Raw genomic sequence first — 12,515 nt, 5'->3', positions numbered from 1 at the left:
AGAGCGTGATTCCCCTATAGTTGGAACACACTCTACGGTCCCCCTTTTTGAATAGGAGGACCACCACCTCAATCCGCCAATCCAGGGGAACTTCCCCCGAAGTCCACGCAATATTGCAGAGTCGCGTAAGCCAACACAACCCTACAACATCCAGAGCCTTAAGGAACTCCGGGCGAATCTCATCCACCCCTGGGGCCCTGCCACTGAGGAGCTTTTTAACCACCTCAACCTCAGCACCAGAGATTTGAGAGCCCGACCCAGAGTCCCCAGGCTCCGCTTCCTCAGTGGAAGACGTGCCGGTGGGATTGAGGAGGTCTTCAAAGTATTCTGCCCACCGACCCACAACATTTGAGTTGAGGTCAGCAGCACACCACTCCCACTATAAACAGTGTTTGTGGCGTACACCCCCCCCCCCCAGCTTTAAACTAGTCTTCTACTTTTAGATAGCCCCTTTCTGCTCTAGCTATAAGTTTTGAACATTTAGCTATAATTTAGCTAGTGCTTTGTTAACATGTAGCTTTTGCTCAATTTTGCCAGGGTTTTAGCTTTGAGCTAGAACTTTATTTTGGTTAGCTTTTATATAGTGTTTTTGCTCCCTTTTAGGTATTTTTAAAACTAATTTTAGTTATTGTTCTGCTAGCTTTTTTTTAATTATTTTTTTATATTTGCTAGCTATTGTAGCTGCCATTTAGCAACTTTTAGTTTCTGGCTAATGTTGAGCTCTATTTTAGCCAGTGTTTGGTTACTTTTGGCAATAACTTTTTGCCTTTTTAGCTAGTGTTTCACAACTTTCAGCTAATGTTTTGTTACTGTTAGCTAGTGTTTTGCTTCCTTTAGCGTTTAGTGAGTCTAGTGTTCTTCTCATTTTTAGTTTTTAGCTAGCCTTATACTTATTAGCTTTTAGCTAGTGTTCTGCTAATTTTAGGGGCGACGTTATAAAACAAAAAATATCCAATAACTGTAAACATTTATTGATATTTTTGACAATAAATGACAAAGAAACCTTGATTTGTACATTTTAAGTCAAAAGAAAAGACTAGATTCATGTAAACAGAAAAAAAAAAGTTTTTATTCATTTACAAAAAAATAAAACGCTGAACTTCAAAAGAACCACTGCAGCGGGACCAAAGAGCTGCATGCGGCCCCAGAGCCGCAGGTTGCAGACCCCTGGTCTGAAGAAAATAGAAACTTCTAGATGGAGGGGGAACTGGACCTGGAGAAGCTGAAATTGATGTTAAAGCTAAAAGAAGCTGAACAAAAGTGAAAATCAACAAAGCACTGTCAAAAATAGTAAACCACTAGCTACTGGCCCAAAAAGCCCCTCTCCAACAACTTGACATGGCCCATGGGCCACCACTTGATAATCACAGTTGTAGCAGGTTTTGTGGCGGAACATTAAGAACAAAGGAGCAGAAATTACTCTTTTTGTCATGGAGGTGGCAGCCCTCTGCCATAGACCCCCCCTGTGGACTCAGACCTCTTCTCCTCAGACTTTAGACCTCCTCCCTGTGGACTCAAGACCTCAGACCTCCTCCCTGTGGACTCAAACCCCCCTCTCCTCAGACCTTAGACCTCCTCCCCGTGGACTTTGGTGGACTCGCCCCCCCTCTCTGCAGGGAGGTGCAGTGGGAGGGTTTAGTCAAATCATCAGTAACATAAGTGTGCTTGGCCCGGCCTCCAGCTGAGTCCTGCAGGATGTAGATCTTGTCAGAGGTTCTGTTGGATCAGCTCTGGCAGCAGCGCAGAAGAAGGAGAGGCTTGTTCAGAAACAGAAAGGATTGTAGGGACTGAGATCTGTTCTCATGTCGGGAGGTGTGCCGCCGTGCAGCGCGGGTTGTCTCTGAATGTCCCCCGCAGCCATGGACCAGGGTCGGACCGTCATCATGGCCCCCCCGGTGCCGCCGCACAAAGCCCAAGCCGCCCGGCCGGGTCAGAACCAGGAGCGGCTGCTGAAGTGCGTCCTGCTGGGTGACGGGGCGGTGGGGAAGACCAGCCTGGTGGTCAGCTACACCACCAACGGCTACCCCACCAGATATGTCCCCACCGCCTTCGATGACTTCTCTGGTAGGTCCAAACTCTGCAGCTCGTCTTTAATTTTACAATAAATCGCATTGTATGTTTACATGGAGCCCACCCCACCCAGATCCTCCTCCTAGCCCCCCCCGCATGACAGTGCGCTCCTCAGGTGTGCGCCCTGATCCATTTGACCCGGTTCCACCGAACCGACGCGCCCCTGCAAGCTCAGTTTGTGCAACATTTGTCTTGAACTCATCACAGCATGGTTTAAATAACTCACCTGTTCTCCATCTTTTATTGGTCCACGAGCACAACATTTACTAAATCAGGATAAAGAGTTAAAGTTGGGTATTTTCCCATTATTTCGTTTTTGTCACAAAGTTCAGCTTAAAAAAAGATTTGCATGTTTGTACATTTGATGGAGACTTTCTAGAAAATTCTACAAGTTCCTCAATAATGTGTTGGTTTGAGGGGAGGGGGGGGGGGGGGGAGGCGCGGTTTTTGGGGGGGGGGGGGGGGGGTTGACTCAGTCTTCTGTGGAGTTCTGCAGCTTAGGCAGACTTTACTGTAGAAACTTTGTTTAAAATGTAACCGGGTCGTGGAAAGTTGAGCTGGTGTTTTATTAAATGTAATAGTTTTTAAGGTTGAAGGGTCATGGTGTTTCAGGGAGACTGATCAAATTACAGAGTGATGCTGTATAAAAGTTTTGCAAACCAACTCTCTTTACTCCCATTTTTATACAGTTTAGACATGAGAACATAGAACGTTGTCCTCTTTCCCTCAGCGTGTCTCTGACGACCCATAGTTCTCTCTCAAATCATCCCAGAAGCAGAGAAAGTCTTCCATAGACACTTCCTTTGAATTTGAACAAGATTCAATTCAGAACAAGTGAAGAATCTACAAAACATTAAATTCAACATGTGTGACCGACTCCTATAGCAACTGTGTAATTTAGTTGAGGAAAAAGGTGGGAATCACCATGGTAACCCAAGTACCTGGAACGTTGGCTTTCACAAAACGCGTCCTTTTTTAAGAGGTTTATAAAACAACGTTCTCAGAATTCAATATTTCAAGACAAAAGTAATCAACCTGGAGTTTCAGAACAAGAGTCTGTCTCTGTTGGCGGTTTGAGTTGTGCTTTTCTAAAATTTCTTCAGAACTCTTCTAGTCTTGGTTTTCTGCCAGAGACGAGCATAGACAAAAAAAAACCTTCTCACACAAAAAAAAAAGGCCACTTCATATGAACACACACACCGCCCTCAGAGAAAAGTCGCTCCGGTTCAGAGGTTTTGAATTGCACAACTCGGCCCATTGTTGTGGGCCCCGACCCGTGAGCCCTCGTCTCCACGCTGGAATGGGCACATCTGTTGCAGAGGCTCTGAGGCGGAGATTGTCTTTCGCCGCTGCGCTGACAGGGACTTATTGTGCCGTTTGGGGGCCCTCAGCAGTGATGTCACCTCTCGGCGCCCGGATTCACAGCGGTCTCCTTGAGAGCAGACTTCTGGGCGGTGACGCAATCCCACAGGTGGCAGAGGAGAGGACAGGAGTTTCTGATCTCTGTCCGACTGCAGGAAACGTTCCAGCGAGTCTTTCTGATCAGGTGGCACGACCAGCCGCCCTCTGCGTCATAAAACACCCTCAAGCCTTCTGTAGAGTGAATGTTATGAAACTGGCCGAGCGATGACTCATCCACTGTCCCAGTCTGAAAACAGAAGAGTTACCGTGTAAACACAATCTGCTTCTTTGTTGTTTTAGTTTTTGTTGCCCTCCTCATTGGAGCATCTCGGAGAGGCGCCTGCCAAAACGTAGCAAGGAACAAAGTCCAAGAGACCGTAAAGAGTTATGGCCTCGATAAAGACGGGAAGAGAGTGTGTGTGTGTGTGTGTGTTGGGGGGGGGGGGGGGTCGTCGTCGTGTTTTTAACCGTCAGGTTGTTGTTGGGCTGTGAACGCAGCGTGCAGAGGGTTAAAATCCTGTTTTTGTCTGTCTGCAGCTGTGGTTCAGGTGGACGGGAGCCCGGTGAGGCTGCAGCTGTGCGACACTGCAGGACAGGTGAGTGTTGTGCACACGCTCATCATGTGACCTTCCAGCAGCTCCTGCAGGCCTTTGAACGCAGCACATTTTAGCGTGCCGGCTGGTTGATGCAGCTGTGGTCTGGACTGAAACATCAGGAGAGGGATTTATTAACAGGTTCAGGGTAGAAGCTGTTCCTCAGTCTAGTGGTTCTACACTTAATGCTCCTTATTCTCCATCTCAGGAGCTTCAAAATGGTTGAATGACAATGTAATGAGTTCAACTTTGGCAGCTCATCACCTGGCAACAAGTTAGTCTTGTTTACGAGAGCGCCGGGTTGAAAATTTAGATTTTTATTGGTCTGGAGAGACGTCATCAGGAACTCCAGCCCTAGATTTAAAATAAGGCCTAGCCAAACGTCACAATGACACCAAACATTATACGAAGGGATTTCCTAGCACTGTTGCAGTCGACAGAATTTTTTTTTTTTTTTGTTTGCCAATTTTAAAGGAAATTAAAAAGATTGTTTTTAAAGACATACATGTTATAAAACTGTGATTTTAAAGTAGATTGGGGAAACTATTTGCTATTTTAGTTACTGGGATCACTAGCTGGAGTTGTTCTTATATAAATAAAGTGTTGGTGTGTTGTGGCTCATTTCGCCAGCACACTTGCTTTAAAGTCTTAAAATAATGATTCATGACATTAGTAAAGGCTCTGTGCAAAGATTCTGATCAATTAATATCTTAAGAGTTGTGAATAGCTATTTAGTTGGTTTAGTTTAGCTCTAGTCCAAACAGAGCCGAGCTTGGTGTGGCTTGCGGTCTCCAAAATATCAATAGTTTACACCGATGGTTTTCGCAAACCTTTACACAGCTGCCAGTTTTGCATCATGTGGTTATTTCTACAGATACAATAATAATAATAATAATAATAAAATGCTAGCTGCTGCTGCCACAGATATCTTTGTAAATTATTGTTGCTTTAAGATGGCAGCAATCCACTTCAGCCTTGGCCCAACTTGTCTGTCCAATCAAAATTAAACTTTTTATTTATTTATTTATAACTGGGAATCGGTCAATGTTCTATCTACATCAGGTAAGATATTAATTGCTCCATTTTAAAAGATCTCAGTTATCACTTTATAATAAAGTTTTGGTAGCATTTCGCCTAAGCAGTTTAGACCTTGCAGCTTTATTTACTGCTTACATTCTACATAAAATACTCAAATCCTCTGCACAATATATTTGCAGTATTACAGTAAAACATCAATTTATAAAAACCAGTTGGGAGGTAAACGTGGAGAAAATTTTGGTAAACCTGAACATATTTCTGTATTTTCCTGTTAAATTAGCAGATGAACACATTTCATGTAACGCGTCGCAGACTTGCCAAGCTGTTTGGGCGGCACTCTGCCTCCAGGAGAGCAGAGGAGGAGAGTTAAGTTTATATCTGTAATAAAACTCAAATGATAATTATTTGGCATGAGTCATAACTGCTAACCTGAACACATGCAGATAATTTATGGAGCTGCAGTGTATTCTGGGAGCACGACTTCATCTCTGCCTGGTTAGATCATCGAGATACGAGCTGACTGGTTTGATCCCTGAAACGGGCACCCATCTCATCTAACTATAGATGTTTATGTCACATCAAGTTGAGACTCTGCTCTTCCATTTTTAGCTCAGATTTAGCCTAAACATGTCGTTTTTAGACATATTTATACCAAACGAGTTGCATAGTGAATTGTTTCAAGGCTTTCCTTGAAACAATTCAGCAAAGTTTGACTTTAAATGTAAATGTATACATTTTTCATTATAACTTATGGGCAGATCTCTCGAACAGTAACATAATATGAACATGTTGATAGGCCTGTCGTGATAACAAATTTTACTGGGCGATTAATTGTCTCAGAAATTATTGCGATAACCGATAATATTGTTTGAAATCTGACAATAATTAGTAATTGTCAAGCTCAAGAAGAAATGTTTGTTAATTTTGTGTGTAGTACCTTTTTTGAACACTGGATGGCAGTATAAGACTGTTTGAACTGAAGGATGGATAGTGAGGGAGCGAGCAGCGTATCTTTTTAAGAAAAATGGAAGGGAGGCCCCTTGACATGACATGGGCTGTCTTGCGTTCCTGTTTTTCTGTTCTCAAAATGGCAGATGCTCGGTGTGCTTTGAGCTCTTTAGCGTAGCTAGCTATAGCAAAGCATAGCATTGAGCATTCATCAGGATCTTTAGCATAGCATTTGTCACACAAATCTTTTGTTGGTTTTAATTTAAAAAAAACATCAGTAAACAAGTTCTCAGCTTCTTTTGCAGAGAAAAACAACTTTTTAGACTAAGGCACGGGTTGCAACCGTAAATTTTGGAGCTTCGACAAGACGGAGGTTTTTTCCAGAAGTCAGCCTGCCTGTTAGCTTAGCTCATAGCTTAGCTGCTGTTAACAATCCAAAAATGTGATCTTGGATGGTTTCAGTAAAAAGAGAGAGACACAAAGAAACAATAAAGCTGATAAATGAAAATGAGGTTGATGATTTTCATTTATCATGCGATTTATTGATTTATTGTGACAGACCTACATGTTGACACTTAAGAGCTGGAAAAGGCAAAGAGTTTAAACGCCTGGTCTGAAAACCAGGGATGCACGATATTGAATTTTTAGCTGATATCCGATATGTCAATATGTTATAACTTATTTGGCTGATAACCGATACTGATACAAATTCCAGTACTTTTCTTCCTAGACCTACTTACAGAGACTACATAGCTTTCTCTGCTGTGGAATTAAACTACTGCATTATTCTGCATGGTCTTTGTCAATTTGGCCTGATAACAAATGCAGATGCCAAAAAGGGGGCTGAAATTGATGTAATGCTTCAACTTGGATTATATTTGAATATACTTGGATATTATATATCTGTTTGTTTTTTTTGATGGAATGGCCGATAGCCGATATTTAATTTTAACACTAATATCAGTCGATACCGATACCATGCCGATAATATCATGCATCCTTACTGAAAACATATGGATTAGGCATAGATTGGGAGTAAATATGTACCTTGACTTTGTTTTTTTTAACCACCTCCTTCTTGTAATATTCGATTTTGGCCTCGCTCAGTTGAAATCCATCAACATCTAAAGGACTTTTCAGGTTTTATTTTCACTCCATCTGACCGTCACTGTAAACACACAACTTGTATCTGCCAGTTTTTGTAAAGAACACATGCAAAGTGTTCTGGGTAAATGTATGAATTATCTTTTTTTAAATAACTGGTTTGTCAAAACAGATTTTTACATTTCTGGGGCCTAAAGGAGGGGGTGTTTTCTAATCCTGCTCAGTGTTTCTCCCTGCCCCAGGAGCAGCATATTTGACATTGAAAAAAGCTGCGTGGGCGCCGCCAGTTCCGAACCAGACTCGTAGATGGCTTGTTCTTTGGAATTGAGGCTTTAGAGCAAACGCTAATACGTGTAAAACCTCACGGTGCGCTCCAAGCTGTACTCGGCGTCAGAAACCTCACACACAGACAAGCTCTGGCAAATGAGGGTAGATAAAATCGACAAACACTGAACTGATGCAATATTCTGAGGGAGGGGAGTGAGAGGGTTTAGTCGAGGTGTGCCAACGAAGCTGACGGGGGAGAGATGATGAGAGGAGCTGTCATCAAATCCGACGGCCAGCGTTGTTTATGACTGAGAAAAGCTGACGGACTCGCGTCAGGAGACGTGTTCGCCTCAAGATTCAGTGTCTAGAAGGTTCCAGCTGTGTTTGGGGATCAGATTGTGACGGGAAGGATTCAGAGAAAGAAGAGGGTTAAACTCAAAGAGTTTATTCTGTGTGCTCGAGGAGGTGGGAGAGTCATTCTGTCAAAGCCGTGTGGCTCCAATGTGTTAATTTTAAAGATTTACTGCAGATGAGCTAAATGAATGGGCGGGGTCTGTCTGTGTATATAAACACTGTTTATGCAGGTTGTTATTGAACAACTGCTGGCACAGTTCTCTTTTCTGCACTGTGAGAAAAAGAGCAGTAATTAAAGACCAGGGCGGCGCAGTTGGTAGAGATGTTGCCTCTCGGTGAGAAGGTTGCCAGATCGAATCCAGGCTTGGGACTTTTCTGGGTGGAGTTTGCATGTTCTGTCTGCATGCGTGTGATTTCTCCAGGTGCTCCGGTTTCTTTAGGCTAATTGGTAACGCTAAATTGTCCCTAGGTGTGAGCGAGAGTGTGAATATTTGTCTCATTGTGACCCTGTGATGGACTTTCAACCAGTCATGGGTGTACTCTGCTTCTCACACAGTGACTCTGGCGACCCAGAAAGGAAGAAGCAGATAGATAATGGATAGATGAATGAAAGACCTGGTGTACCTTGAAGGATTGCATATCAGCAGCAGCATTTTATTCCAGGATCCTCTCATGTCGAGTAATGGCGGTGTTATAGGGCGGCTGTGGCTGAGTGTTTAGAGCAGTCGTCCTCTAATGCAAGAGTTGGGGGTTTGATTCCACCAGTAGTCACATGCCGAAGTGTCCCTAGGCAAGACACTGAACTCCTCATTGCCTACAACGTGTGTCCCATTGATGTATGAATGTGATAAAGCTCTGATTATTATTTGTAGAGATCTAGTAGAGTGCTGTATGAATGGGTAAATGAGGACAGATTGTAGTGTAAACTGCTTTGAGTGTCTTGATAAGATAGAAAGACACTATATAAGTACAGTCCATTTACCATTTTTATTGTTATTTTGGTCAAATCCCAAAATTTACATTTTTCTCATGCCTTTTATGATGAGTTAGCACTTGTAGCTTGCACTAATGACTCAACTACTACAACACCAAATGTTAGCTTAATATTTATGAAATTGGTTGAGTTATACTCTTTATTTTTTGTTGTTGTTGTTGCCTACCTATGTCCATCATGTCCATTATGCCTGTGAGCAATAATGAAGGCTTTGACTGAACAAAACGTAAGATCTTTGTGAGTTTTCTGACAACAACCTTTGCTCAGTATCTTTCTCTTTGTCCATCAGGATGAGTTTGACAAACTCCGCCACTTCTGCTACAGCCGAACTGATGCCCTGCTGCTCTGCTTCAGCGTGGTCAGCCCCGCCTCCTTTCAGAACGTCTGGGAGAAGTGGGTCCCCGAGATCCGCCGCCGCTGCCCTCTCACCCCCATCCTCCTGGTGGGGACGCAGTGCGACCTGCGGGAGGACGTCAAAGTGCTGATCGATCTGGCGAGGCGGAGGGAGAAGCCCGTTCCTGAGGAGGACGCCAGAGCGCTGGCGGAGAAAGTGGGGGCCGTCATGTACGTGGAGTGCTCTGCGCTGACGCAGAAGAATCTGAAGGAGGTGTTCGACGCCGCCATCTCCGTGGGGCTGAGACACTCCGACAGGAGGGCGCGGCGAGAGAGGAAGGTCCGCAGCACGGCAGACAAAATGAAGATGCTGTCCAAGTCCTGGTGGAAAAAGTATGTGTGCGTCCAGTAGGAAGGGAAGATCGTTGGGGGGACGCCCTGGAACTGATTCTAAACTGGAACTGCTGAGGTTGTTTTTTAGAAGACCGAGTTGAGAGTTGAATGTAAGGACTTCCTTTACGTTCAGATGGACGACCACCAAATAAGCTCGTCTGAAAGTCTTCAGAGGAAAAACAGGCAAAAGATGCCAAGAGTTCCTGCCTGAACTGTGACCACATGGGTTCAGAAAATACTTCTGTTGGTGGTACATAAAAGACAGCACAAGGTTGGAACCATCCTAAAAATGACTGACCAGCATTTAGCCATAAATACTGGTGCCGAGAGGGCACGTGGACTGAATATCATACCGGACTCGTCCAGACGGAATGTGATCCGACACGGAGCGGGAAAGCAGAAGACGGCTGATGTTACGTGCCAAGAGTTTACACCTTTCTGTCTTAGTTTTCTTTTGTGGAAAGTCCATTATTTCACGTGTTCTACACTGTTATTCAAACCCCAGAACATCTTTATGTAACATACGTGAAGTTGATGCAAATCGCTCAACTTTAAGGATCCAAATCAAAGATGTGTTTACTGTGCACTGTTAGAGAGAGAATACAGCACCTCGTTACAGAAATCACTTCAACTGGAAAATAAATCGGTGTGAAAACTTATCATTCTACAATCAAGTGTTTGCATATAAATTTAGCTCAAATCTAAGACGTCTTGAACTGTTCTGGCTTTTTGCTCTGAATCTTCAGTCGTACGACAGTTTGAAATGTTTTAATGCTGTTAGACCTGTGCCATAAACTGACCATAATGTGGGAATATGGTTATTTGGACTCAAAATGTGTATTTTGAACTAACTTATATACTGGATAATACATTAATTGTAGATAAAAACTGAAGTATTTAAAGAGTTACCAAGTTGTGTACCTTGTTTTTGGCTTAAACTAGAGTGCGACAATGTTGGTCTGTCTTTCAACCAGTCTTCTGTTTCCAGAGTTTTGTATGCAGTCATCTGTCACTCATAATTTGCCTAAATTATATTTCAAACCTGCAGGGGTTTTTTTTATATTCACAAAGATGCGTCGAGTTCCCATTTTCCTCAGAAATGCTCCGCTCTGAAAGAAAATGGAGTATGTTGTCCAGAAGTTTAGAGTTTTAAAATCTGATCACTGCCCCAGTTCACTAAACTGACGTGGGTAACCGTGTCTGTCTACAGGGCAGTGATGATTGCAGACAACAAATTAGGGTTTTCCCTCCATATACTCAGGTTTTCATGCAGTACATCTGGCTGCTGAGCCAAGTCTTTGATCACAGACCATTTTGCACGTATTCTCTAACTGAAAACTTGTAGATGTAATAACTTGAAACCATCTGTGACAGTGTGGCTGTCAAACGTCCCCAGATTTTATGTGAATGTTGGTCAGTGATGGGAGCAAACATCTGGAAGTTGCAATGCAAGTTTGGTTGATGCGAAAGACAAAGTGGGCAAAGTATTTCGGCTAAAACTCGTCTACGTATTGGTCTGCAGCAGGTGCCACTGTAAGTCATATTTACACAATCCAAAGTCGTCACTGAGGTTTAGCCATAAAATGGCCTTTCCATCAGTGGAAAAGGAGCCTGTATCCTCATAAAAGTTACCGCTGTGCCCGAGATGAGAAAGGATGGATGCAAGTTGAGGAAAAGATTTTAGTGACTGTAAAACGAAAGCACCCGATCCAAGTCAGGTCCTCTGGATGGTTTCTTTGTGTTGAAACATTTTGTCTTTCATCCAAAGGACTTAAATCAGTCCAAGGAGCCACAAGTAGCACACTCACATGGGCCAACCAGTTTGATGGTGATGAGATGGTCTCTGGAGTCCGCCCTCTCCCCTGTCGACTCCTCTGACCTGAGGCAGCCATGGCCATAGTGGCTCAAAACATCAAAGTTCATGCTCAAAGCACCCGATGTTTGTTCTTACTGCTCATGGTGTCGAACAGTGTTGTCATTTAACAGATAATCATCAGTCAGTATTTCCTAATTTTCTCCTCTCTTTTTTTTTTTTTTGAATGACCAAAGAGACTGATTCTTTGTTTGCTTCTTATTTTTCAGAAGCCTGTTGTTCCAACTCTTTGTCTATTTATCTGTTTAATTCAGGCTGAAAACAGCAGATGTACGTCTGTTCAGTAATCATTCATGATGTTTGTGACGCCATCAGGACAAATCTGTGTGCGCACGTGCAAATGCCTCGGTCAGTGGCTGTGCTGTCCAACTCCAAACGATACCGGACAGTACGAGCATTTCAGTTTTTGTCTGAATTTTGACGTGAAAGGAGCAAAACTAAATAAAATGTGAAATATACAATGTGTATTTTTGTTTTTTTATGCTGCCTATTTAGGAAACATTTTTATATAAGTTTGAGAAAAGTACCGGTATTCATCAGTCACAAGGTATTAAAAAACATTTCAGTATATATATTTTAATTTTCTGTTAACATTTTACTACTTTTTATGATAGAATTTAACAATTGTGTATTTATGATCCTTATTATTTGTGTTTTTAAAGGAAAACAAGAACAATATGTGTAATTTGAACATGTGTTGCCTTAAGTATCTAGGTATTTATTTATTTTTACAAATTTATGATTCGAATTACAATTTAATATAATAAACACCATAAGAATGTACAAAAATATTTCAAGACATTGTACTTGTATGACAAAATATTTACTTGATAGTCCAATATATATGACCCATGCTGGCAAAATGAGTTGCAAAAAACATGAAAATGTAGATTTTTGGCAAAATTGAGATAAAAATGAGTCCATAAAAACACAATCTAGCAATCTCAGGACCTAAAAAAGCTCGTTGTTTCGAACAAGTATCTCTTCAGAAATAATCATTTAAATTTGTTTTTAAATTGACTGGTTTTCGCCTGGAAATCCTGTCCTATAATCTTTATTGTAAAGCTTAAAGTTTTCAACATAGGGCTGGAATTTGTAATGACATTTCACCAAGCTTTATACAGACCAATACAATTTTTATTTTCAA

At 42.3% G+C, this 12,515-nt stretch overlaps 1 protein-coding gene across 1 annotated transcript; it reads left to right on the top strand.

The window, feature by feature from the left end:
- The first annotated feature begins 1,688 nt into the window (after nt 1–1,688).
- Nucleotides 1,689–11,272, top strand: rhoub (ras homolog family member Ub). Its single transcript, XM_037677506.1, has 3 exons — nt 1,689–2,064; nt 4,009–4,067; nt 9,059–11,272. Exons 1-3 carry the CDS (start codon nt 1,845–1,847, stop codon nt 9,512–9,514), a joined length of 735 nt encoding a protein of 244 aa, XP_037533434.1. The 5' UTR covers nt 1,689–1,844; the 3' UTR covers nt 9,515–11,272.
- The last annotated feature ends 1,243 nt before the right edge of the window (nt 11,273–12,515 follow it).

Source organism: Nematolebias whitei, chromosome 6, assembly GCF_014905685.2.
Source record: "Nematolebias whitei isolate Nwh7 chromosome 6, NemWhi1, whole genome shotgun sequence".
Lineage (NCBI taxonomy): Eukaryota > Metazoa > Chordata > Actinopteri > Cyprinodontiformes > Rivulidae > Nematolebias > Nematolebias whitei.
The sequence above is the reverse complement of the archived record's forward strand: the minus strand, read 5'-3'. Positions and strand labels throughout refer to the sequence as shown.